At 47.4% G+C, this 27942-nt stretch overlaps 1 protein-coding gene across 2 annotated transcripts in view; it reads right to left on the bottom strand.

Moving 5' to 3' along the window:
- LOC146783286 (carbonic anhydrase 15-like) overlaps positions 1–27942 on the bottom strand; it is a 226445-nt gene that overhangs the window by 131937 nt on the left and 66566 nt on the right. For both annotated transcript variants that reach the window (XM_085633835.1, XM_085633834.1), the window contains exon 2: positions 21677–21712. In XM_085633835.1, the coding sequence (XP_085489961.1) occupies positions 21677–21712 (36 nt within the window). The remainder of the gene's footprint in view (positions 1–21676; positions 21713–27942) is intronic.

The following is a 27942-nucleotide window of genomic DNA, read 5'->3' as shown; positions in this document are numbered from 1 at the left end:
GCAGGTTCTCCTTGGCTGACGGTAGTTCTGAAGGATGGGTCTTGTAACCCATAGGTGTATTGATTTCCTTTTCCCAGGCATGGCCGGACTGGGTGTGTGGGACACACGGAAAACTCCAGGTGGGCTGGAGGACAGGGGGCAGCATGGCAAAAGAAATCTTCAGTCCAGCTAATCACAGCGCCATGCCCTGAAGTATGTGCATATGCTGTGAGTTACTTTGAGAAGTGACTCTAAAACTTAGGGCTTTTTCACCGGTTTATTAATACATTTATAATTTAGCCTCATTTAAAAACATATAGGGTCTCATTTACTATATTTTGATGCAGTGCAGAAAGCATTCCTGCTGTGCGTCAAAACAAAATGGCAGGAATGGGCTGGATCTGCGGGATACGCTGCATTCCTGTCCTTCTCCCCTACGGCGGCCCACAAGCGTAATGGTGCAAGGGTGCCTGCGTTGCAGGGATGATTGTTGTTGTACAGGAAGGGGCACCTTGCTGCACAAAAAGAAGAATTCATTGCATTTGCTCCTTTGATGTGTGCTGCAGAAACCGGCACACACAGAAAGAGCAAGAAATGAGGGGAAATAAGGGCATTTCTCCTCGTTGCGCCACTCCTATGCTTCCCCTTCCGAGGCATAGGAATCTGACGCATTCCCAGGTTTACAAAAGCTTTTAAATCTGGGAATGCGTCAGGATCCGTGGACGTTGCGTGGGAACACCCACAGCAACTCCCATGGAACGCCGCTTTCATGCAGAATAATGTGTGAAAGGGGCCGTATTTACAAGGCCATGAAAGTCACGCAGGATGCCTTTTTCGTGGCCTTGTAAATATGGCAGGCATGCTGCACCCCTGGTGCATGTAAAAAAGTGACTCCCCGGCATCGTAATGGGCTTGTGATTGAGGCCCATGGTTTCTGAGTCTAAGACTCACCAGGACAGGCTTAGGCTTGCCCATGCGCACACTTGTTGTGTGCAGTGTGGGATGGCTAAGAAGTAATCCTTTTGTGTGTTTGCGCATGACCTCCCTTTTATTCACACCTGTATGTTTTGTATGGAAGTTTTTTTTTTGTATTGTTCTAGTTTGAAGATATTATCAGCACCTAGAAGGAGGGATAGGTTTGTTTTTAGTGCTATACCACAATATCAATATCGAAAATATATATTGTTGTATAGAGATTTCTACCCCAGAATATCGACTACCGATGTCATTCTCTACATCAGTCATCCTAGCCAAACCCTCCATCTATCGTCAATACTACCTTCCTTCTTTCCTCGCACCCATCAATCACTCTATCTTGTCTGTCCGTCCACACATCTTTCTCTACATTTATACTTCTCTGCATCCATCCATCCTGCTTTCCATCCATAACTTCATTTGCCTCGCTATCCATCCCTGCATCCATCATCCCTCTATCCAGCTATCGATCCATCCATCTCTGCATCCATCTGTCTCTCCATCACCCTCTCTATATCCATCCATCTCTAAATCCATCCATCTCTGCATCCATCTGTCTTTCCATCCATCTTCTCTCCATCCATTCATCCATCTCTGCATTCATCCATCTCTGCATCCATCCATCTCTAAATCCATCCATCTCAGCATCCATCCAACTCTCCATCCATCCATCCATCTCTGCATTCATCCATCTATCTTGCTCTCCATCCATAACTTCATTCGCCTCTCCATCCATCACTGCATCCATCCATCTCTCTGTCCATCCAACCATCCAGCAATCCATATTTCCATCCATCTCTGCATCTATCCATCTCTTCATCCATCCTCTCTCCATCCATCTCTGCATTCATCCATCTCTGCATTTATCCATCTATCCTGCTCCCCAACCATAACTTAATTCGCCTCTCCATTCCTCTCTGCATCCATCCTCTCTCCATCTTTCTCTACAACCATCCTTTCTCTTCATCCATCCATTCATCCATCTCTGCATTCAGCCATCTTTCTATCCTCTATCCAACTTTCTCACTAGCTCTCATTCGCTCCGTCCCTCCCTTCCTCTGCTTTATAAGCTTCTTGCAGACCACAGTCTCCAAAGGAGCCATAAACAATAAACAGTAATGTATAACACAGAGCTGCCTACCTAGCGACACCCATTCAGTGCTTAATTTGAGCCGGTGTTTTCTGGTTCTCAGCACCGGCACTTAATTGTCAACACCAGCACTTAAGACAGTCTGTCACAGACTAGTTTGTCTAAAAGATAGATGAACAGAACAACATTGTATTAATTCAATAAACATTAAAAATGACTAAGACCTGCTGTTTAAGCCATTCTTATAGCTTTGGCAGACTGTAATAGTCACATTTGGAGAGTGTGATTGTTAGTAGTTGTGTTGGTTTTGTTGCTGGAGGCACTGGCAGGGGCAATGGGTGGTGAACGATTGTTGGAAAGAGGATTATTAATAGTGGTAAATGTGCATCTACCACTGGCAATAAGACCACTAAGACACAGTCTAAGGCTCAGAATAGGTCTCAAAAAATGATTCCCCTGCTCAACCCTTGGTAGCTTCGCTGCGAGCAGGCATGCTTAACTTCAGGGACAGGTATGGAAAGCATTTTAAAACACCAATTCAGTAATAAATAAGACACAACACACAATAAAAATCCAACACAAAGTTATAAAAATAGGAAATGTTTGTTACAAAAATTCAATGTAGGGAACCAGAGATATGAATTTGTAAAGATGTTGCACTATATAGCACATAGAAACCTATAGTGCCTATTGGGACATCTGGTTGGGCTAGACTGGGGCAAAGTCAACATTTCAGGCCGACCGCTATGGAGTCCTGTGCGGCTCCCCTTTGCGGTAGGCCTTGGTCAAAGTTTTTACCTTCTGACTTAAAAACCTTCCTGGAGCTTTTTCTGCCGGGTCCCTCGATGCTGTCCACCAGTCTGGGTTCAATGAGGGTTCACCAGCTTGACTTTTGAAGAGCTCCCGGTCAAACTCTGGAAGTCAGACCTGCAGAGCTTTTCAGTGGGATGAACCAGGGACCCCGGCCGCCCGGCCATTAAAGGTAGGAGGCATGACTCGCGTTTGAGCCAGTTAAGATTTTACCTCCCGACTTAGAAACCTTTCTGGAGCTTTTTCTGCTGGGTCCCTTGATGCTCTTCACCAGGCTGGGTTCGGTGAGGGTTCACCGGCTTGCTTTCCTTGGAGCTCCTGGTCAAACTCTGGTAGTTTGACCTCCAGAGCTTTTCATCAGGACGAACCAGCAGGTCAGGCCGACTTGCGGTTGAAGGTGGGTAGCTTGGCTCTCGCAGTTGAGTCGGTCCCCCTCTGAAGCTTTTTTTCAAAGCTCTCCAAACTTCTGGAACTTCTTCGTGCAGTACTTCTGGGGGTTCCAAAGTGTCCAAAACACAATCCGAGGGTGTGGAATCGCCAAGATGGTCCTTAAAGGTTTGGGACTTCAGTTCCCACAATCCACTTGGACAAAACCCTTACAAATCCACTGGATGCACTCCAGGCTGGGAATTCTTAGTGGTGATGATCCAGGTGAGCTCTGTTAACCTGTAGCTTGCAGGGAGTCCACTCTTTATCCCTCTTGAAGCAAGTTAGGTGTACTGGGCTGCAGTTGCAGATTGTGCAGCAGGCGCAGTCAGTCAGAGTGCAGGGCCTAGTTGGTGCAAATCATACTTCCAGCATGGACCCTTCTTCTCTTAGTTTCAAGTAGCAAATCTAAGAGTCTCTGCCCCACTCAAATACTTATTCACTATTTTCTGGGATCGGGCCAGAGGGCACTCATGTCCAATGGGGTGTACAGCAACACCCCAGAGTATGACTACTTCCTCTCAAGTGTGGCATAATGGTCTCCCAGAAAGCACTATTCCTCCGAAATTCAGTATGGCTGGAGTCTCAGCAAAGGAGCAAGAGCTAGCTAAACCGATCCTCGGTATGGATCATTTCCATAGCCCCCCTCCCAACATCTGCAAATTCCTTCATTAAGCCTGCCATTTGGCTGGGTCATTGGTGATGAGGGTAGATGGACCTGGCTTTTCCTGCCTGTTCTAGCTTTTCTTTGAAGCTCCATGGTCTACGACCCCTTCCTCCTGCTCTGGCATTCCTCTGTAGCAACAAATTTGCCTCTCTGGGTGAGCCACTTATCACTTAATCAAAGCAGCCTGGCTAGTCCTGTTAAGTCTGACAAATCAGGGCAGACCACTGGAAGGCAGAATTTTGGTTTACAGACAAGAAAGTCTTACAACTTCTTTTCTGTATACATTTAGGATAGATTCATCAATGGCATATTGGCTGGGGATCTACAATGGGGAAAATGAAATGTGCAATTTCTCCAAGACCAGGGCTTATAAAACATCATTTATAAGGACCCTGCTTATAGCTACAGGACCCCCACACCTGGGACGTCCAGGAAAGACTTTAGGGGTCCTGAATACGTAAAAATGTTGTAGATCCTCACTCCACAGTGCTCCTAGCACCAAAGTCGATTTTGAAAGGTACTTTACTACAATAGGGGAAGTGAAAGGTGCAATTTTTACATCCCCCAGGCATATAAAACATAATTTATAAGGACCCTCCTTATAGTGACATGTCCGCTACCCCTTTGGACACCTAGGGAGTCCCTGGAGGTACCCAATATGTCAAGATGTTTGTAGAATACATTTTTAAGTGCCCCTACCATCAAAGTCGATTTTGACCGCAATTTCCATTTAATAGCAGTGCTGCCACACAGGGCTGCTTTTAAACTGACCTCAGGCTCTCAGCAGTGCACATATGCAAGTGAAAAAAGGGCTGCTGGCCTCTAAACTGCCATGCCCTATTATATACTAGGGACTTAAAGGTAGTTTCAATCTCCCTGCCCTATTATGTACTAGGGACTTATAGCATATGTCATGTCAATTATAAGTGTACCCTAACATATAGTGTACCCTCATGTATATGTGTGTGCTTTCACCATAGCACTGGTCCTGTGCCTGGTTAGACAGACCCCAGGATACAGCAGTGTCAATAACCACTAGTACCAGTCAGCAAAAAATGGGGGTGTACAGGGCACACAGGATGACTTTGCAACAAAGCTGCAGTAGCCTTCTTACAAAGGTCTTGACACTTATTTATTTACAAACTAAGCACTGCACCCACCCCCACTCAAGCTGCCAAAGTGGGGAGTTAATGACACCTCTGCTGCAAAATACAGAAAATAAGACGCAAGATGCAAAAAGCATTTTCACTTTAATAAAGGTAATTTAGAAGAGCAAGCGTGACATCCATCGCAAAAATAGTGGTGGGTGAAAATCTTCACCGAAAAGCAGATAATGGAAATTCTGCTCTTTTTAGTTCACCCATGAAGAAGCCTTGTTTCCAAGAGCCGTGCAAATCTTCCTATACTTTGATGTGCAAATTGTCAAGGTAAGAATGGACTACCCTGGTACCCTGACTGGCTGCTCATTAGGCCATGTGAATGATTTAAACATAGCGGCAAATTCAGAATGGTAGAAGGGCATCCAATCCTATTGGTTGTAACTGTAACTGATTGCAAGCATTCTCATTGGCTGTCTTTGTCCAGTAATAATTACTCACTTCATTCAGATGATTTAACTAGATATGCAATCAGATTAAACAGACAAAAGGTGATGGGAGGATGCTTGAACTGTGGGGAGCGATTACAGACTGACTTGTGCTTGGTGTAGAGTGTGTGACTGTATTATGACAAGTGTGGGAAGAGTTGCGTTAGGTGAGTGAGATCGTGACATGGGGTCTTGATGTGTCTTGATATGTGGTCTTGGCATGTAAATGTTCATAGAGGTATGTGAGATCATTAGGGAACATTTCATGGAGCATGGATTCAACATATCCGACTGAAGGGTAAAATCGTGGCAGGAGTACCAACCCTTCCTCCTGAGGGTGATGATGATGGTGCAACCCCAGGGGGTGAGACACAGCGTCTTAGTGTATGAGACGCTGAGGTCCACCCAAGGCTGGGCAACAGCCAACTCAAGGAATTCAGTGGTGTCACTAGTATATGTGTCTACGGATCTCCAAAAAGCTCCAAGTGAGTCCCCTGACACCTCAATAGTTTGTTTATGGGATCCACCCAGGGGTGGAGAAAGGCGCCGGCTACATGTACTGCAGTAGAGGCCTCTGGGATCTACCTAGAAGAAGTGGTGGTTGGTCCCAAGAAAATCTAGTGACAACCACATTAGAGGGGTGGTGACATGTGCAGCTCAAAGATGCCACAGGTACCGCAGTAGAGGCCTCTGGGATCTACCCCAAATAAGTGGTGGTAGGTCCCAAGAAAGTCTAGGGGCAACCACATTTGAGTGTCTAAGGGGTACGCCCAGAGGTGGTGACATGCGCAGCCCGAAGAGGCTACTGGTACCACGGTAGAGGCCTCTAGGATTTACTCAGAAGAAATGATCATACGGCCCAAAGAAATCTAGTAACAACCACAGTAGGGGGTCTTTAGGGTCCACCCAGGGGCGGTAAAGGGCACAGTCCAAAGATGCCATTTGCACCCCATTAAGGGCTTTTGTGGTCAACCCAGCTTCTTTCCAAATGAATTTGTAGTGGTTGGTGGCCTTTTCACGTTGCAATATTCAAAAGTGTTGGTACGTCAGTGTCACCCCAGCGTATTCTGGTACATGTAGTTTTCACATTCACATTGCCATTCTTCTTCACAGCCATTGTGGACCATATCAAGCCGCTGTCTCCTGGTATGTGCTCTAGAGGCATCAGTCACCATCAGAAGGGCGGATGTGTCGTAAGTTGTACTGTCATGCACCATTACAGGAAAGCCACAACAGTGTGTTTCTGCCATGCAAATAGGGCAGCTCTCAAAAGTATGACAGGTGTTGGCACTTCATTGTGACTAGAGTGTATTCTGGTACATCGAATTCACACTTTCTTGTTCACACTCACTCTGGATAATGTCAATGAGTTATCGCCTGACGCGAGTTGCTGAAGTTTTGTTGCAAGTAAACATTCTTTGCAACCAACCTTCGAGCTAGCAGTGCTAATTGATGATCAAAGAAGATTCAGAGGAGTTTAGCAGTCCATAGCGGTGTCTCGTGCCTGCTGCTGCTGCGGAGCGCTCAGTACACCAGTGCATTTCCCAGGCTCTCATTGGAGTAGACCGCTGCACGCTAAACAAGCACCAGAGAGCCTGCCCACCACCTTCATTACATTCTTACCTGGTGGGCACATTTCTCGCTGCTGAAACCTGCTGATGACACTGTCTAATGAGCAGTCACGGCGAGGCATCTGTTCATCTCCTCGACTGAGAAGAGTCGAGAGAGAGAGAGACAAATTTATGCAGAGCAAGGCTTGTGGAAAGCTGCTTCCATCACCCGAGCCCACACTTTCTTCCCTTCCTTCTGCCCACCGGTGTTGAAGGCAGCACAGGGGGCAGTGCACCAGCTGTCAGGGTCTGTCCTGGCACCCAGGGTGCTACCACTAGCCAGACTGCTTAAATGCGTTAATGCCTGCACCTGTTTAACTCATACCACCCCTCTGGAAGGCGTTAGATCGAGGTGTTACTGTTCAAATAATTAGATATACCATTGCATTCAGCCTGATTTGTACCCTCTGTGAAATTAGATCTTAGAAGCTCCAGAAAGATGCAGTTCTGTTGATCAGAGGTGGGACCAGTTTCGATGTAAGGATATTTAGAGCTGCAGGCAGGGGCGGCTGGCATGTTTATGCATCAGCGGGGCAGGCAGCTAATTGGTGGGTGGGTGTGTGCATACAGGCAGGGCGGGTGGCAAAAAAAGTCACTTACCTTGCCTGCTGCATGTCCGACGTCCTCCTCGGTCCCTCTTATGTCGGCTCCACGGGCTCCAGCCTCCAGGAAATTCCATTAACCAATCCTGGCACTACTCTCACCAGCATGAGAGCAGCGCCAGGATTGGGTGGGTTGTCCTGGCTGAACACTCCTTCAGGCCCTTTAGGGCTGTGCTTGGTCTCCACCCAGCTGTCTAAAACAGCTGGGTGGAGAGCTTGAAAGGAGCATGTCACTGTGACCGGCGCAAGACAGCCGGCCATAGTCACATGCGCACTTTGGAGCGTCCAGTAAGCCCTGCTTAGTCCTCCTCTGCTACCAATCGGCAGCTGAGAACTCACCGTCATTTCTCCCGGCTGGAGGCAGGCTGGCTGCTGCTGTGCGCTAAACGTGAAAAACAAAATGCCAATGCAAACATTTCATTTACATTTTATTTTAAATGTTTAGTGCTGCTGCAGCGGGCGGTGGGGGTGACGCTCGTCTGCCCTAACGAAGAAACCGCCAGTTTACCATTTGCACAGTCCTATTCCCACACCAATAGGGCCATTTGGGGAGCTATTTTCATTGCAAATCAGCAGAGGCTTAACCTCGGGGGGGGGGGGGGGGGTGAGCGGGGGGGGGGGGTTGCTCTTACATCCCCCCTAATTAATATATACCACAGTGTGTAGTTGGGTACCGGTACTTTTAGTCGGGTATAGTTTGGCATCTGTCAGATTTCACATGGGCCTTTTACATACACAGACAAACACACACACAATCGTCTTTGTTTTGCAGGACTTTAAAGTATTACTTATTTTACAAAATATTGGGGTATATTCTCAAGACGCTATCGCCGAGTTATCGGCACTTTATCTCAACCAAAGTCGCGATAAAATTAACGCCCCATCCACAAGGTGGTGCAAACAGCCGATACCACCAGTTTTCCGGCGATAGCATCCTCAAAAAACATTGCCACGGATGACCCCGGCAACTATCGCTAATGAGATGTAGAGTAAGCGTTCCCAAGCAAAAAGCCGCGACAACACCACTCCGCAACATTCACAACGACCAGCCTGATCTGCTATAAGAACACAAAACAGGTGATACGGTGCGACTAACACCTGCTCTGACCTGATGCAAAGTCGGACGACAACCGGCAGCAGCCAAGGGAGCACAGCCCATAGCCAAACACTATGAACAACAGATGCCCTTGAGCAACTGAACATGCAGCCCGGAGCACCAAGAGGGTAACAACACACACTGCCCCCACCACCCCCTCTCCCTTCCAACTCCACGAAACCATGACCCAAACAAATCGCCTGAAGTCGCACAACCACAACACCTAGCATACAGGTGTGGCCATAAAAATGGAAACACACATCCACATCATATAACCCCCAAAAAAACATTTATTACAGATGAAACAAAAAAAACAATCATGAAGACGCACGGCGGGTCTTCTCCAGGCATTACGTAAGTCGCAGCCTGCAAGACAGAAAGACAGATAAGAAGGTGTGACATGCGTCCATCAAAGGACAGAGAGGGAGAGCAACAGAGAGAGAGGGGGGGAGAGGGAGAGAGAAGGAGAGAGGGAGAGAGAAAGAGAGACTGAGATGGAAAGAGAGAGGGAGATAAAAAGAGAGAGGGAGAAAGAGGGAGAGAGAAAGAGAGAGGGAGAGAGAGAGAGAAAGAGAGGGAGATAGGGAGAGAGAGGGAGAGAGAGAGAGAAAAAAAAGAGGGAGAGAGAAAAAAAAGAGGGAGAGAGAAAGAGAGAGGGAGAGAGAGTGCCGACACTGCGGACCCAGGCCCCACTGCTCACCTGCAGCCACCGGTGTGTCTCCAACCACACTGCAGTCCCCCAGCTCACTCATCTGAAACAGTTGCCAGAGACATGAAGGGCAGAGTCCATACAGTAGCACACGCCATCATCACATGCCCACCCCTGCGCACACAGGCTGCTCGACACCAGCCCGTCCCGCTGTCCAGCGGAGACTGCCCGCCCCTGCGCGACCAGGCCTCACTGCTCACAAGAGGGCACACCACGTGCCGGTGGGAGCTCCAAGCCAGTGGCCCGAAACCATGGTACCCTCCACATCATGCAGCCACGCACCACGGGCCACCAGGTCACACACCTGATTCTGGGTCTTGATTTTGCAATGGCAGAGAACACATCAGTGCGCAGGACATCATTGCAGGCTGCACACCCGCTCAGCCCAATAGGTGCCACTAACTCTGTGAACCGCGAGGCAACACCACATGGCGGGAGGCCCACACTGCCCGCTGGCTTAGGCCTACACTGCGGTCCAGCAGGGCTTACACCAATGCCACCATTCCGGACCGCCCAGACGGCGCATCATCGCAGGCTGCACACCCGCTCAGCACTGAAGGTGCCCCTATCTCAGTGCACCAAAAGACACCGTCCCGTGGCGGTGTGCTTGTGGCTGCCGCAGTGCATCCGGTGCCACCAAGTCTGTGCACCGCTAGCCATGGACCCTTTATGATTGAGTCCCATGGTGCGGACGCCATGATGTCACCACCGGCACTGGGCAATGTGACTTGGCAGGGCCCTAGGCCCTCATGCATAACGGATACCCTCACGGAGACACCCATATGGAGAGTGGAAATGGCGTCCAGCACTTGCGCCAGGCCCTTTTTATTGGCAGGGTCACATGTCCTGTAACACCAGTGCTGAATGGGTGTGGTGTGGGTGTGAACCAGCCATGAGGGAGTGGCTGTGGCATGCTGACAACTAGACCTGTGAGCATCAGATCCCTACAGGGAAGACCTGGGACATGTAGCGTTGTCCCCCCCACCCGTGAGCGGAGTGGGCTGGCCTGGCATATGCCAGTCCAGCGTAAGGGTGTGAACAATGACCCCTGGACTGTGGGCGTGCTTCCATTCTGACCTGGTCAAGGAAGTAACAAATGTGTGTTTCCCCGTTCTTGTGTCGGCGCCACCTGGCACGCAATCAGCAATGTGTCACCCTGTGACCCAAGTCCCACAACATAAGCAGCTTGGACGTAAGGTGAAATCATTGACCCTACATGCATCCATACCTCCACACTTGCAAGATCATAGACATGACACTCCGTTGTGTAAAATAATGTTTAATGAACATTAAATGGAGTGTTGTAGCTGGAGCAGTACATGGCCATGCAAACCCCACCTTGCGGCGATGGCCCGTGAGGGCCAGCCAGAGTCCTTCACGGTATGACATGTACATCAGTAGTGGAGCAGTTCAGTCCGCAGTCTGATATCTGTGTCATTGGTGACAAAACAGAATATGGCAGTCTATGTCGAGGTACAAGGTGAGTGTCGCAGAGTGCATCGTGGAAGGTGATGATGCAGAGGGCAGAACCAAGCAGAATCAGGCCATATGGCGGACATGAATACTACCGCTTCCTTCTGACCACGAGGCCAGATTTATCCGCATCTTCGTCCTCTGCTGTTTCATGTGCCTCACATGTGGGTGGTGATGGTCTGTCTCCAGCACTGTGTGGCAGTGACACCGCTGGGGCCGGAGGTGGAATGCCCGCAGGAATGAGTGGCACTGATACATCAGGGACAGGAGATGTGGATGAAGTGGTAGCAGCAGCATGCATCGGCACCAGGCCTTGTGGCAGCAATGCCATGAGAATGTTCTTTATGGCATTGAGTGACCCAGCCACCTCTTGCTCGTGCGCAGCCATGTCAGCCGTTGTTTCCACACGCTTACGCTCCCTGTCCTCCATGTGCCTCCGCATGAGGCCCAACTCCCGGGCCGAGCTCGCTGGAGGCACTGTGACTGGACAGTTATTCTTGCCGCTGAGTCAGGACCCTGGCAATGTCAGAAATGGTTCGTTGGAGAGCATGGAGTGGACTGTCGGGGGCCGTTTAGGACTGTGAGTGGTCCCTGGTGGAACTTAGACACCCACAAATGGTGTCTAGTTTATTTGCCATGCGTTCGAACCCCACCTGCATCTGTACGGCCAGCTTCTCCTGGCACCCCAACACACGGAGTTGGAAGGCCATGTGTTCGTCGTGGTGTCCAGGGAGGCAGCCATGGTGGTGGGTGCTGCCTGCTGTGTGTACTGTGCAGGGGGTGGGTTCTCCTTGTAGCAGCTGGGCTGCCCTGCTTCTGGAAGTGGGCTGCGGAGGCTGTCCACGAGCTGTTGGAGGGTGTCCGAGTCGAAGGTCTGGTTGTCCTCTTCATCATCAGAGAAGAGAGGATGGGACTGCTCTGCAGGAGGAGTTGAATTTCCCTCTGCAATGTGAAGGGGAGATGCAGTTTAACATTGTGTTCACATGCACGTTGACGCATTGTACATGTTTACATGCAGACTGAATGACAGTGTACATTGTTACTGTTTGTGGGGAACTGCCTATGTGATTTGGGACAGTGGACATTTTGACAACTTCACGGATATGTGTTTGTACTTGTACATTGTCAACTCACATTTCCCTGCGATGCAATATGTGATTGGTGGTGCGCAGCACGGTATTAAGCAGACTTGATTACTGTAACTCCCTTTTCCTGGGAGCTCCACAGTATATCCTCCAAGGACTGTTGAGGATTCAGTCAGCTGCTGCCAAGCTAGTGCTAGGCAGGCGACGCTGTTCTTCGTCGACCAGAGCATTAAGGGACCTACATTGGCTTCCCGTGGGGGAAAGGATCGTTTTTAAGTCCTTATGCCTTACCTTTAGAGCAATACATGGACTGGGCCCAGCCCCTCTACAGGATAAGTTTGCCCGCTACGTACCAAGCAGGCATCTTCGCTCATCTACAGCCGATCTTTTGACAATTTCGAGATTCAAGCGCACCAGGGTAGGCGGAAGAGCCTTCAGCACTGTAGCATCTGGCCTGTGGAACAAGCTCCCTGCGAACCTGCGACAGTGTACCTCCCTACTCGAATTTCGCAAGGGACTCAAGACCTGGCTATATCCCAAAGTCTAATTAAGATGGGTCTTTCTTTCGACCTCCTTCTGTCACCTTTCGATGTAGTTCTGAGTCAAAAGCGCCAAGATGCCCGTAGGGCGATAGACGCGCTATACAAGTTCCGCATCAATCAATCAATCAATCAATCATTGGCCAGTTACTGCACACAAGCAGGACCAGCTGTGTCCCATGTTCTGTTGTGGACGTGTTGCGGATTGTGCCACATCGTTGTTAATGTTGATGTGCTCTGCATGTGATGTGTGTGCCGCTTTTTGGGGGAGTCGCCCCTGCAACTCTGATTTGGCTGCCCCTGATCCCTTACATGCAGTGTGCCTCTTAATTCTGTGCTTCTACAGTGCTGGGATGTTGCATTCTTGGGTGCATTGGGATCTTGGTGCGAGTTTAGGGTCTGGGGCATGGTTTGTCTGAAAATGTGCTATGCTTACTTGTGCATGTGTGCCATTGTGCCCATCTCTCCCCTTCTCCCCAGTCCCTGGTCGTCACTCACCTTGTTGCTGTTGTGTCCGGTCCTGTTGAGCAGTGTCCGGGCCCCCAACTCCTGCCACGGTCTCCCCACTGATGACTGTGGACACCATTTCCTCCATCTCGTCCAGCTCCTCCTGTAGCGTTGGACTCCCACCTCCAGTCTGTATTGCTGCCTTCCATTTGTTTGCAAGCTTCTGCTTGGTTTTGCGCCTGACATCATTGCAGCGCCTCTTGACCTCATCCGTTGTCCTCTTCAGCACTCCAACTGCATTCACCTTGTCCACGATGGTCTGCCATATTCCATTTTTAGTTGCCAGTGACACAGTGGAGGTGACGAACAGTAGTTGATGGTGTTCTATCACCACCGTTATCAGGATCCTGTTTCCTGCGGACTGAACCTTTTCTTCCTACTCTTCGTCTCCTTGCCCTTCCCTGACCCCGAAGTCCCAGGCTGGTCCTCCGGGGTGCTTGTGGGGTTCTGGTTGTCCTCTGCACTTGCTCCGGCTGACTCCATTGTTCTCCGCTGTTGTTTGGCTTTTGTATGTGTTTTTTTTTCACCTTTGGTAGTGCATTTTCCCACGTCGCGTGGGGTTTGCAGGCCTGTGACTGGTTTTCGGTGATTTTTGTATCGCGATTGGCGTCATCGCCGTTTTGTTCACGTTGTTGTCTCGCATTTTTGCGGCATTGCATTGATTTTAACGCGTTGGTTTGATGCGTTGTTGTGGGACTATCGCATGGTGCTACCGGTTTGGGAATACCACATAGACACAGAGCTATTTTCCCACGATGGATTGCGATGTGAAGAGTTGCGTTATGCTACTTTTGCGGTAGTTATCGCAATTTCTTGAGAATATCCCCCATTGTGTTTTAAACACCCCTAACAATCCGCAGTCACCTGCCTCTACAGCCCCCTCATTCCCTGATTCTCATGTAATATATTACTATGGAATTGCTGCACTTGCCACATAATCTATCATATGCTGTAAAATTTACAGATTTGACCAAAAACATTGTTTCTAGCTCAAACGGATCAAAAGTTACAAAAAATGCTGCTGCAAAACTTGTGGCACATCCGAAGGCCATTTCCAATTGTTAATGGGTCACCTCTCAGTTCTTGATTGCTGTACTTCGGTCCAAATAATGCTAATGTCACAAATTGTGCCGCATTATTTGCTTTTTCATACCGCATAATTTAACCAACCCTGCTACATTATTTGGCCTTTTTCTGCCAGTTAATTCCAGCGGCCTTTCCTATAACACCTGCATAAAATCGTACACACCTTGATGAAATACTTGTCTGGAAAATCTTACCTAAAATTGCGTCAGCAAACAGCAGGCGGCAGTAGCAGACAGGCATGGGTGCTGCAGTGACACATAGAGCCATTTTTGCGACCACCTTTCTTTGGCTCTTGCACCATGCAATGTGGTGCAAGAGCGATGCACACGGTAAGTCAGATTTTTGAAGCCACGCAAAGCCACTTTGCGTGGCTTTGAGCGGCTCCAAACATCTGGAGTAATGTAGAGCAGTTGAAATCTCTGTGTAGCATTACTCTGCCCCGATGAGCCATTCCATGAGCATTGCGTGGGGGGTTCCCATGCAACTCCCTTGGATTTTGATGCATTCCAAGGTTTAAAAGACCTTGTAAATCTGGGAATGCAACAAAAAGATACGCCTCCCCAGGTGAGGCGTATCAAGGAGAAATATCTTTATTTCTCTTTGTTACTTCCTCCTTCTCTGTGTGTGTTTTTGTGTGTATTCTGCAGCACACATAGAAAGAGGAAAATGCCTCTCGTGATTTTTTTTGTGCAGGAATGTGTGCCTTCCTGCACAAAAATTATTCTGCATGCAACACCGGCACCCTGCAAGGGAGCCTGTGTTGGTGCTAGGCTGCCAAAAGGGTGCCAGTTCAGTGGGAAAAGTCAATTTCCAAGTGATCCAGTGCAGGGCCAGACTGGGAACTCAAGGCAGCCCAGGCAATTTTGTCAGACCAGTCCCTGCACGGTGCGTTGTGAGCGAGCCTCACCACTGCCAGGGGAGTTTGGGATGGGGGAGTGCAAGTGTGAAGCATTGGCTGGCCCCGAGAGACTGGAAACGAAAGTTATGCTTGATTTCTGCTTTTGTTACTGAGGGCCGATATTGCCGCACTGCTTCAAAATTAGCCCCCAGTAACAAAAACGGCCCCCACCCTTCCAGCCTCCTGGGGAAACGCCCGGTACGGCCAGTCCAGCCCTGCCTCCTTGTGCGGCACAGGGGACATATATCTTATTTTACATATTTATAAAGTGTGGGAATAATTGTTAGGGTGTCTTGGCGCTAGGGGAATCAGCAACGCACACCATCTAAGCAAGTTTGTGAATAACCAAGCGTTTCACAGCTCGAGACCCTCTAGGTAGGCGGATCTCTATGTAAAGTGTGAGAGAGTTCCAGAGCTTCACTCCGAGACAGGCGAATGCCCGAGCGCCCTGTCCAGATCTCCGGAGCGTGGGCAGCTCCGAGAGGGTGGCAGAGGGAGAGAGCGATGTGTTCTGGGAGGCTTTTGAACAGCGCTCTCATTGCGACAAGAAGCCAGAGTAGTTTGAGAAGATGTTTAGAGAGAGGGGGTCTCCTAGACAGGTCTAGTAGTATGCGGGTGGCAGCTTTCTCAGTAATCTATAGTCCATTATGTTGGGTCACGGTGGCCAAGGAGGGCACAGGAGCCAGGCAGGTTCCTTCCGATTCTAAAATGTCCACTCTTACTGCTATGGTTACAGCAGGAGTCATGCGTCTCGACCAGATCACTTCCTGCCTTGTTGTCCCATGGTCCTTTGTGTCCTGGACAGGATGCAGTGTCCTCAGGGTCCTAGTGTCCACTACACATTAGTCTGGTATGCTAGGAGACCTAGGTAGAGTGCATGCCAGTAACTAGTCTTGAGTACTGCAATCCAACCGGAGAAAGGAAGTGGGGCCAGAACAGTCTTCAGCATCATAAGATTAAAGAAGCAGATTCCTGGTATTTCATTGAAGACATAGCACTTGATCAAAAGTGATGCCTAGATTGCAAACCCAATGGTGGCTAGGGGGTTGGATGCTCTGATGGAACCTTGGCCCGACCACCTGTTGTATGCCTTCCCTCCAATTGCTCTGGTTCCCCAGTTTCTGGCTCGTCTGACGAGCAAGTCCAGATTGGTGATTGTGGTGGTGTCCTTTTGGCCCCTTCTGTCGTGGTTGTCCAGTCTCAGGCTGTTGGCTGTTCAAGGCCCATGGATGGTTCCATGCTTTCCCTCTCCTCGATTGTCTGTCCATTTCTGGCTCTTCCAATGCTCCATCTCTCGGTCTGGAACTTGAGAGGAGGGTGTTTCAGAGCAGGGGGCTGCCTCTGCACCTAGCAGTTGCTGTCTAGCAGCCCAGTAGGCCTTCCACTCTTAAATCCTATTAGAGGCATTGGTGTGGTTCCCTCCAGCTGTCTCTATTGGAATGTTCCTTCACAGATGTGTTACAGTTTTTTGTGGGAAGGGTTTGAGAAGCATCTTGGGGTGGCTACCTTACGAGGGCAGTGGGCAGCTATTAAGGCTTTTTGGTCCCCATGGGGAAACCTTGCTGATGTGGATGATCTGGTGGTTTGCTTGCGACGCAGTTTCTCTCTTGCCCGCCCTGTGGTAAAACCGCTTTTTCCCTTATGGAATTTGCCATTGGTGTTGAAGGCTCTTGTGTCTGCCCCCTTTGAACCTTTGGAGTTGATTGATATTAAGTTTGTCAACTTCAAGGTGATTTTCTTGGTGGCGTTCACTTCCGCTCAGAGGGTTAGTGAACTGGGTGCTCTGATGGCCAGGGAACCCTACTTGTCATTTCTGAAGATGGGGTGGTTTTGAGGTTGGATGCCTCTTTTGTGCCTAAGGTGGTGTCTCAATTCCATAAGGCCTGGGAGCTGGTTCTGGTGGCAGTTCCTAGCTCTTCCGGTGAATTGGATTGGTCCCTGTTGGATGTGAAACTGGCTCTCCTGGTCTATCTGGAGCACACTCAGTCTTTTCATCTTTTCGTAAATCTGAGCCCTTGTTTGTTTCTTTTGGGCCCTCTTCTAAAGGGGAAGAGGGTTGCTCACTATCCATCAGTTGATGGCTGAAACAGGTGAATGTGCAGGCTTATACCCTGGCTAGTGCTCCTTTTCCGGTGGGGGTGCAGGGTCGTTCCACGAGGGGGATGGTGGCTGCCTGGGAGAAATTGCGAGGAGTGTTCATTGCTGAGGTTTGTCGGGCAGCAAAGTGAGCTTCCTCCAATACTTTTTTTTGCCATTATCGTTTCCAGAATGTTTTGGGGGAGGATGCCAGTTTTGGGTTAGGGGTGTTGCAGGCTGTGTGCTCCTAACTGTGTTTTTTTCTGTACCTTTCTTGAATAAATTCACTTGGGTGCTGCTTTAGGTGTGGTGTCCTGGGTGTTTTGGGTTCGGAAGGCTTGCTGTCAGGACTTTTTGGAACCTGGGGCTAATGCCCTATTACTTACCGGTAATCTTCATTACTCCTGATCCCGTTGTCCTTGTCCCATTCATTTTACCCTCCCCCCACCTGAATGGCCGGCCTTCCGAGGAGGACTTGGTAGTTCATAACAAATGCTGGGTTAGTACTGTTTCTGTACTCCCGGTGGGAGTGGGTGGGGTAGGGGATACCAGCATTCCTTGTGTTCTTTCTCTGTCTGGGAGATGATATATCTCCATATGTCATGAATGAGAAAAGAACAACGGGGCCAGGAGTAATGAAGATTACTGGTAAGTAATAGGGCACTACAGGGCAGAGAAGCATTGGAAAGTTTGTGCATACCCACAAACATATTGATGTGTGGGTATTCACAAACCTTATCCAACTCTGAAAATGAGTGATTTATTCCTATCAAGGGAAGGAGTACATTTGTTTCCAGGGTGAAAATGTGAAGAAAACATCCCCAAAGTTTGTGGGGAAGTAGTCGAGGGAGTTTCTCCATGGGAAAAATATTTTCCTGATGGAGAAAAAAAATGTTTTGAAGAGCAATTGCACACATGAAAAAAAAAGAAGAATGTGCAATTGTACAGCAACCATGCATGTCGAAATGTCTTTGAGTTAGCATATATATATATATACATATAGGAGTCCTCTGATGTTTTCTAGGAGTTCTCCCATTAAACTTTGAGTGTCACAGCTTTCCAGGATATGTCAGTGAATCAGAGTCTTAATGAGAACCAAAGGCCCTATTCACAAACACATTTTTGGCCATAAACATACATTTTTGACTGAAAATACCTCCATTTGCACCTGCAAGGAATTCACAACATCGTAATAGTGTGGTGCTTGATTTACTCCAAGACCAGGGAGGAGTACATTTAAGTATGTTATGACATGATTAGGGCTGTAGTAACTTTATAACTTGGTCTTGGTCTTCTGTCGGTGTGTTTTTTGTATTGACATTCCCCTTCCAAAACAGTCCTTAATTTCCCCTTAGCCTCAACTATTTTTGAGTAATTATTCCCCATTTTCCCACCACTCTCACTGGTCCCTCCCTTATTTAGTAAAAAAGAAATATTAATAATATGCTTACATTAGTGGAGAGCTCTGTGCAAAAAAGAAAGGAGAGACGAAGGTGGTGATTCCACCCAGAGGTTTGTGAATTGCATTTTATAGTAAGTATTAGCTGAGTACTACTTTAAGTACTACAAAAAATAGGTTGTGAATCAGGTCCAATACGTTATTTTGCATGTAGAACTTCATAGCACACTGTTGATGTCTCTCCGTGCCATAAATAACATATATGTTTATTATCTATGTACTGATCCTGAAATCATAGACCGTTCAGTCTGCCTTGCCAATTTTCGAAACTTCGTACCCATTAACAGCAACCATTGTTCTCACTGAGCCATTGTTCCGCCTCCACAAAAAAAGTTGTGCTGCCTGGCCTCCTATAGCTGAAATTTTATGTGATAAAGGCTAAATGTTGCATAATCTAAAATCCTGCAGGCAGGGCAGCCACAAGGGAAGGGCATAATTATGAAAAAATTAAAAATTAAAAACAAAGCTGCCGTGCTAGTCGGAGGAAACCCCGCCCACGTTCTCCGGCACTCTGCAAATGCAGCTTCTGGTGCACTACTGGTTGAGGGATGAAGTCCCCTTGGCTGCTTAGGGTCCTTGGGGGTCAACAAGCCCTCCTGTTACCTCCAGTAAGTCCCACACAGCTGGATTGCTGTGAGCTGGTCAGACGCCCTGCCTCCCTTCTCGACCACTCTGCAAACACACCTTCTGGTGCACTACTGGTTGAGGGATGAAGTCCTCTTGGATGCTGAGGGACCTTGGGGGCCAAGAAGCCCTCATGTTACCTCCAGTAAGTCCGACACCGCGGGATTCCTGAGAACTGGTTTGAGGCCCGCCCCCTTTCTCCACCACTCTGCAAATGCATCTACTAGTTAAAATAAACATAGAAATTCACTTAAATCCAAAGGTTACAGGTATAATGAAGTTAGGAAATAGAATTTCAAAAACCGTAGAAACTCACTGAAAAAGCCAAAGGTTACTGGGACCTTAAAGTTAGGAAAGAGAATTTTAAAAACCTTAGAAATTCGCTGAAAAAAACAAAGGTTACAGGAATAGTTAGGCTGAGATTTCACACATACAAAACCAGTGAAATTCATAATTACCTGAGCTAACTATAACTTACGCACCTGCACTGCACTGCTTATGACCTCACATATTGCATCACATATGACATGAACAGTGACATCACTGATAACATCATCCACAGAAACACTCACACTCCCACTCAGACCCCATACAACCTCTTGTACGCCCACTCCCACAACCACTCACATACCCATTCACAGACCCATACCAGTACTCACACCTAATCACTCCTCCATAGAGCCATTCACACTTTCACTCACTCACTTGTACAGCCACCCGCACAACCCTTCACTCACCCATACAGCCACTCATACAACCAGTCACTCACCCGTACGGGCAGTCACATAGCCACACACTAACCCATAAAGCTACTCACACGCCCACTTATTTACCTACACAGCCACTCACATACCCACTTACTCATCCATAAAGCCTCTGAACACTCACCCACACAATCACTTACAAACTCACTCACACACACACACAACCACTTACTTACCCATTCACACATCTATACAAGCACTCACACATCCCCTCACTCACCCATACAGCCATTCTCTCAGACACTTACTCTCCAATACAGCCACTCACTCACCAACTCATTTAACCGAACACTCACTCATACAGCCATTCAGACACACACTCACTCATCCATACAGTCACTAAACACCCACTTACCCACCCAAAAAGCCACTCACATCACTGCTCACTCACCCATATCCACTGACAGACCCACTCACTCACCAACACAGCCACTCACACAGCATCTCACTCACCCACAGAGCTACTCACACACCCACATATACACCCAAACAACCACTCACAAACCAATACATACATGGATACATACAGTCACACAGCCACTCACATAATATATGTTAGAAGTAGTATCCCTCAGTAGTAGTACACCTAGTATTCTAATTTAACTTTTGTAGCAGGTTAGTATATATGTTTAACACCCATACACTTTTAAAAACAGCTCACTTAATGATCAGTGATGTCATTTGAGATGTCATCAGTGATGTCACTGAAAATTGTCATGAGTGATGTAATATGTGAGGTCATAAGCAGTGCATTGCAGGGGCGTAAGTTATAGTTAGTTCATGTAACTATCGGGTGAATATCACTGGTTTTGTACGAGTGAAATATGAGCCTAACTATAGAGTCTCTGTAACATTTGTTTTTTACAGTAAATGTATTTCTATATATATAGACACATATATAAATAAAATCATAGGAAAAAAATTTAAATAATAAGGAAATAATATAATGCAAAATACTTTCATTAATTATGTATATATGTATGTGTATATATATATATATATATATAGGTACATAGGTATTTATATAAACACATATATGTGTTTGTGTATTTATATAAGTATATATTTATATAGAGTATTAAATATTAGTGGAATGTATCTAATGTACATTATATTAAATGTTCATGTTAAAATATTTACCACTTTAAACTCTATATTTAAAAAAACATTTTTAATGTTTGGGCGATGTTAGTGTCAACAATATTTTGTTCCAACATTGTGCTACCTACCTTTATAAGTATAGGAGCAATATATCAGTGAACCATTCAGAAGGTGAAAGAACAATAAACATTCCTTTAAATAGTGTTTTTAGCTTGTCACATTTCCTGTGCATTCAAAGGCAGAGGTCAAATGTCCCTCTTTGTCCCTATAACTTCAGTGATGTAACATTGACAGCCGCACCCCCACTCTGAGAATTGTTCCAGCACCTCTGCACTCCTCCAGTTTACTGGTTACTGGACTACCAGCTGCCATCCCACCATTTTGAGCAGACCAGATGGCGGTATTGCACAGTACTGGACATGTCACCAACTGCTGCTACAATGATGCTCGCGTGCTTTAAGGGACTGGACCACGACTGACCCCTGAGGCATTTATAGAAGAAACAGATAACTTACCACATGATGGGTTTTGAGAAGAGTAGCACCAGTGAGCTGTGGAAAAACAAAAAGAAGCCAAGTGAGATGCCATGTAGGCACTACATAAACCAAGACATTAAAATGGTGGGCGCGATTTCAGAGGGCTGTACAGATGAGAGTCAAGAGGAACCACAAACGGGGATTTCTAAAGGTTTACTGAGCCCCCACATTTATCCCCATTTCCAAGTATTGCAGGCCAATTGATACTCAAAGAAAGCTGCTTTTCTCAATACATATCTAAGCCATAGTACCAGAGAGAGGTAAGAGGCTCCAAAATGGCTCACGAAAGGCACCTTTTGACAATCCCGCTGTAAAGAAGCGATGCACTAAATATGATGACAAAGTCCTGACGCTGTTTTGTAGTTGGTATGTCAGGTCTCCCCTAAAACACACGTGTGTAAAATCCTAAAATACTCCATGGATTGCTACGACCAGAAATGAAAGCAATGCCACATAATGAGGCATTTGGTGGAAAGAGAACCAAAGTGGGGCTGCTTCATAGAAGGTACAAGTACCAGAGGAAACACATGAACCATTCAACTTCTGGTCGCTTCAGAGAAAATCTAGGAAGTCGGTGTTAGGAGTAAAACGTTTTTCTAGGTATTTAAAAACTTTAGCAAATACCAGGAGCACTCAGCTCTCCAATAAAAAATGGGCCAAATTTGTACATGTTTTCAAGAAGAAGTGACAGTGCCCAAACTAGGCAAAAAAGAGCTCTTTTGTGGAAAGTTTCGTGAGGATTCGTCAAATGGCATCAAAGTTATTACCAAAACAAAACATTTTTTTGCTTTGGAAACACGATCCTTACTATAAATTAATTAGTGGTGAATGCCACTGGTTAACATATATAAAATCTATATATATGTGTGTGTGTATGTATATATATATATATATATACACACATTCACACGCATATTAACCTCTTCAATGCCCATGACGAGCTGGTCTCGTCATGGGCCGCGGTGGCGCTGTGCCCATGACGAGACCAGCTCGTCATAAACCCCGCCCGCTAATACAACTGCCGGCACAGGGCGGGGAAAGGGGCGGGCACTGAAGGGGTTAAATGCATTTTAGTGTTTACAAAATGCATGTGCTCCTAATGCACCGCAGCTGTGTAGAGATATTTAACATGTTATAAAAATTGTATTCAAGAGTAACACTCTGTGCAGGTGAAAGTTGATTAATGTTCATTACGCTACAGACACGTTTTTTGATTCTACAGAAAAAGTTTCCTAGAGGAGAAAGAGTTTACGTAGTAGATACTGGCTTTTGTAAGCTGTCTAGAGTTATTAGAGAGAATCTTGTCAGCATGATAATTTAACCAAAACATAGAAGATGAGTGTACCAGGAACTAAGAAAAACATGTGTGCTAGTTTTTCTAGAATAGATGAGCTATTTATTTTGTAACGTTTCACCACAGTGTGACGGGTGCAGTAGGTATGTTCTTTAGCACCTTTAAATTGGGGGTATTTTTAACAAATATATATTTTTTTTTTTTTTACAACTATCGCATAGAGTGTACACTGCTCTGAGCAGGTTTTTGTAGTGCTTTGTGGTGCATTTCTCATGAGAGAGATGTCTGCAAACTGACTATACTCTCTCCATTGAGAAAAACAGTTTACAGTACCTACTTTGTGGCTCATATCAGCTTCATTTCTCAATATAGGCTCGGTCAGTGTCAAGGGTTTATAAAAGTGGACCATAGTAGGGCATTTGTTTTGGAACTGACATTCCCTCTCTTGTTTTTCTGTCAACAATTGTATAGATATTAAACACTGCAGTCAATGAGTAGTTCTCGTATATCTGTGGTCGATTGGTCATTGGATCTATGCTACCTGTAAACTGTATGCTGTAGGCTCAATATTGCATATAATGCTTGTTTTCTACATCTAAGCGAGCTGTTTTATAGAATGGAATTTATAGAGCAATAGGCGTGAAAGTGAAGTTTGGATGATGTCATCATTGATGTCATCAATTATGTCATTTGATATCTCATCAGTGCCCGTCATAAATTTTGGCATCAGTGACGTCACCCAATATGTCATCAGTGATGCCAGAAATGATATCATAGAACATGTCATGAGTTACATCATATGTGAGGTCATAAGAAGTGTATGGCGGTGGTGAAAGTTAAAGTTAGCGCTAAAAACTATAACTTGTTGATTCCTGTGGGTTTTTTGGTTCAAAACGTTAATGTTGTCATTGACAAACCCACCTAACTATAATGTTACTTTACATTTACCAGTGAATTTTGAAGTTTAAAAAAAAAAACAGATGTTTTTATCACACCTAACTATAACGTTACTTTAACCTTTGTTTTTATCTGTGAATTTGTAGTATCCTCAGGTCATGTTATTATGTTCCCTTCATTCTGTACCTAGCTGCTCAGCCAGTGTCAGAGTTCCGCGTAGAATGTTAGTGTGGGTGGAATGCTTAGATACTGTGTGGGACTGAGACAGTTGGGAAGATGGGCTGAGCAGCTAGGAGGCTGCTCCTGGTGGGGTTAATGCTGGGGCCTATGTTGGGGCCTATTGTGGAGCCTGTTCTGGATTTACTACTTCTACACCTATGATCTTAATAAACTACATCTACTCCTACCTGGCCACGTCTACAGTGTCTACTTGTCATCCTGGCACACGTGGGCCCAGCCCACTACAGAATTATTTCTAGTTTCTTTTTAAAGTAAAGTAATATTGAATTACCATGAGTAAATCCAACCCCCTGGCATGCTGACATCTCTCTCTCTTGGATGACAGGTGTGCATAGTAGGGTGTGGGCAGGAACTGGCCCTTCGGCTGAGACCTGTCTATGCATGACGGAAGTGCGTAGTTGGTTCTGTGGAGGGACTGGCCTCTCCTATTAGACCTCTGTCTCAGCTGATGGATGTGCATAGTAGGCCGTGGGAAGGGACTGCTCTCTCCTTACAGACCTCTCCCTCAGATGACAGGCGTGCATGGTAGGGTGTGTGCAGAGAAACTAGCCTCTTTGCTGAGACCTCTCTCTCAAATAACGGTGTGCGTAGTTGGGTGTGTGGATGGACTGGCATTTCCTTTTAGACATCTGTCTCAGATGACTGGTTTGCATAGTGATTTGTGGAGATTAACATGCCTGTCCTTTCACACCTCTCTCTCAGATGACAGGTGTGTGATATGGTGTGTGGGGAAAAACTGAACTCTCCGCTGAGACCTCGCTTTCAAATGACGGGTGTATATAGTAGGGTGTGTGCATGTACTGACCTCTCTTTTTAGACCTCTCTATCAGGTGACGGATGTGTGTAGTAGGATTTATGCATAGACTGGCCTCTCCACTGAGTACTCTGTCTCACTGCCCTTTCCTCTCAGACCTCTCTCTGACCTGACAAGTGTGCATAGTAGTGAGTGGAGAGGGACTGCCCTTTACTCTCTGAGCTCTCTCTGAGATGACGGGTGTGAGACCAGCCTCGTGGCGTGGGCCCTCCCGACCAGCAAGTCACACTACAAACACGCCGAACCTCGTGGGCACGGCCTTTCGGCTTCCGTTGACCAACATCCCGAGGGCCGAACAGATCCCCAACACGCATGCCCGGCCGAGGGAGAACGACACCCCCCCCAAACCAGACCGAGAGGCGCCAACTCTGTCACACCTCTGGTCTCTTCCCCGAGGGAGGTTTCGATCGGCCACCAGGCCCCCGGTGAGCGGGCGCCTCTCCTGCTGGGCGTCTGGAGTCCCTCCCGGACACATCTGAACAGATCAAGGGGCTGAGCGACAGGAAACCCCGACACACCGCATCCAGGCACCAGACCTCTCTCCGCGAGGATCCCGGACTTCAAAGAGGAGGGGGAGTATAACAAGGGGTGCTGAAGGGATGAGAGGCAGAGAAGACCTGGACTGACGAGAGCCTGCTGACCTGGTCGCGGCTCGATCGCTCACCGAACAGAAGATCGCTATCCGAACTCTGAAACCACCTGAGCCCTGCGGACGCTGTCGCGGCTCCCCGAACTCTGAAACCATCTGAGCCCTGCTGACGCCGTCGCGGCTCCCCGAACCCTGAGACCATCTGAGCCCTGCTGACGCCGTCGCGGCTCCCCGAACTCTGATCCATCTGAGCCCTGCTGACGCCGTCGCGGCTCCCTGAACTAAGACCCTCCGGTGCCTGCTGAGTGACTCGCGGCCCGCTCCTCCAAGAGAATCGGCAGAGATTGCCGAGAGAAGCAACATCCCCTCAGCTCGAGGATTGAGAGCTGTGCGCCGGATACCTCGCAGAGACACTGATTCAAAGACTGTCCCGCTACCCCCTTTTTCCCTCATCAGAAGATCGCTGCCGCTTGTGGCATTTACTTTGGTTCCTGCTTACCGGATCATAAAGATCCCTGACAACTATCGATAAAGACTTATTACCTTATAAACGACCTACTGTGTGGTGTCCCTCTATCCGAAGAGAGAGTAAGCGCAGCGCGTGCGATCCTAGGTGCGAGACCCTGCCAGGCAGGGCCTCTCTGCTCTTGCTCGGCCTAATTCTGGGAAAGGTGGGCCCCAGGGTGGACGGGAGCACACTCCGCAGCCTCCCCGGGAACCGCTTTCCAACAACGGGTGTGTGTAGTAGTGTGTGAAGAATAACAAGCAGGTGTTTGTGGAGAGAGACTAGCCTCTCTGCTGTGATGCCTCTCTTGAATGACGAGTGTATATAGTAGGGTGTGTGCATGTACTGGCCTCTCCTTTTAGACCTCTCTCTCAGGTGACGGATGTGTGTAGTAGGATGTATGCATAGACTGGCCTCTCCACTGAGTACTCACTGCCCTTTCCTCTCAGACCTCTCTCTGACCTGACAGGTGTGCATAGTAGTGAGTGGAGAGGGATGCCCTTTACTCTCTGAGCTCTCTCTGAGATGACGGGTGTGTGAAGAATAACAGGCAGGTGTGTGTGGAGTGAGACTAGCCTCTCCGCTGTGACGCATCTCTTGAATGACAAGTGTGAGTAGTAAGGTGTGTGGATGGACTGGCCTTTCTTTTCAGACTTCTGTCTCAGATGACGGGTGTGCATAGTAGTGTTTGGAGAATGACAGGCCTGTCCTTTGAGACCTCTCTCTTAAAATGGCGGGTGTGCATAGTAGTGTGTGGAGATGGACTTGTCTCTCCTGTCAGACCTCTCTCTCATAGGATGGGTGTGCATAGTAAAGGGTGTTGAGAGAGACTGGCCTCTCTGCTGACACCTATCTCTCCGATGACAGGTGTGTGTAGTAGTGAGTGGAGAGGGATTGTCCTCCCTGCCAACACCCCAGTCTCTAATAATAGGCGTGCATAGTAGGGTGTGGAAAGAGACTGTACTCTACTCTCAACCTTTACCAAGCTGATGGGCATAAATAGTAGACTGATAAAAACCATCTCCAGTAACACTCCTTCCTACAGTGGGAAGTGTGCATTCAAAGATCACCTACTCCTTTCCACTTTTCACAATCACACGAGAGTCTTTCAAGATAGTAACATTTTTTTAAATAATATTTAACTATTTACTCATCACAGTATTTATCTCTTACACACTGCCTCTCCAAAACAAGGACCACAGTATGCATTTCTACCAAAAGAGTACATTGAGAACTCTTCTACTTCTTTTTTCTATTCACGATGCTGCTAGTGTCCTGCAAGATCATAAAAATGTGCTTAAGACAATATATATTTATTATCTTCTCAGTAGTTATCCCTTAGGCACCTCCTTTCTAAATCTAGGGGGACAGCATGCCTTTCTGCTGCACCCTTATATAGCGTATAGCTTTTTTACTTCATCTTCACCTCCAATTTTTCACAGTAAACAGTAATGGTGGGCATTTCATTTCTAACATTCCAACAGCCAGTCAATCAGAACGCTTGCTCTTGCGGGACTCGCAGGAGCGTCCCACCTCTGGAGGCCTCTCCTTTTATGCAACTTTTCTGTCCCGGAGTGGCTCCCTGGGGCCTTTAATGGCTCGGGGAAGGGGCCGTTAAACAAGGTGGCCCACCACCGTCATTTTTTTGGTGTGTATCCTGCATGAGTCTTGGGGGATTACAACAAAATGTTCCAATTTTAGGGAATTTTGGCCCTGGGCAGGGGGGTCTTTCCGGGTTCCCCCCATGGGGCCTCAGGGGGGACAGAGTATCCCTACCCTGTCCCCTAATATATTTTTTTCATTTTAAACTTCAGGACAGGGAACTAAATCCCCGAGTTCTGTAATGGGTGCCAACAACATTTTTCTGATGTTGCTGGCATCCAATCAGACTGATCAATCCTTTGGA

Source organism: Triturus cristatus, chromosome 11 (genome assembly GCF_964204655.1).
Source record: "Triturus cristatus chromosome 11, aTriCri1.1, whole genome shotgun sequence".
Classification (NCBI taxonomy): Eukaryota; Metazoa; Chordata; class Amphibia; order Caudata; family Salamandridae; genus Triturus; species Triturus cristatus.
The sequence above is the reverse complement of the archived record's forward strand: the minus strand, read 5'-3'. Positions and strand labels throughout refer to the sequence as shown.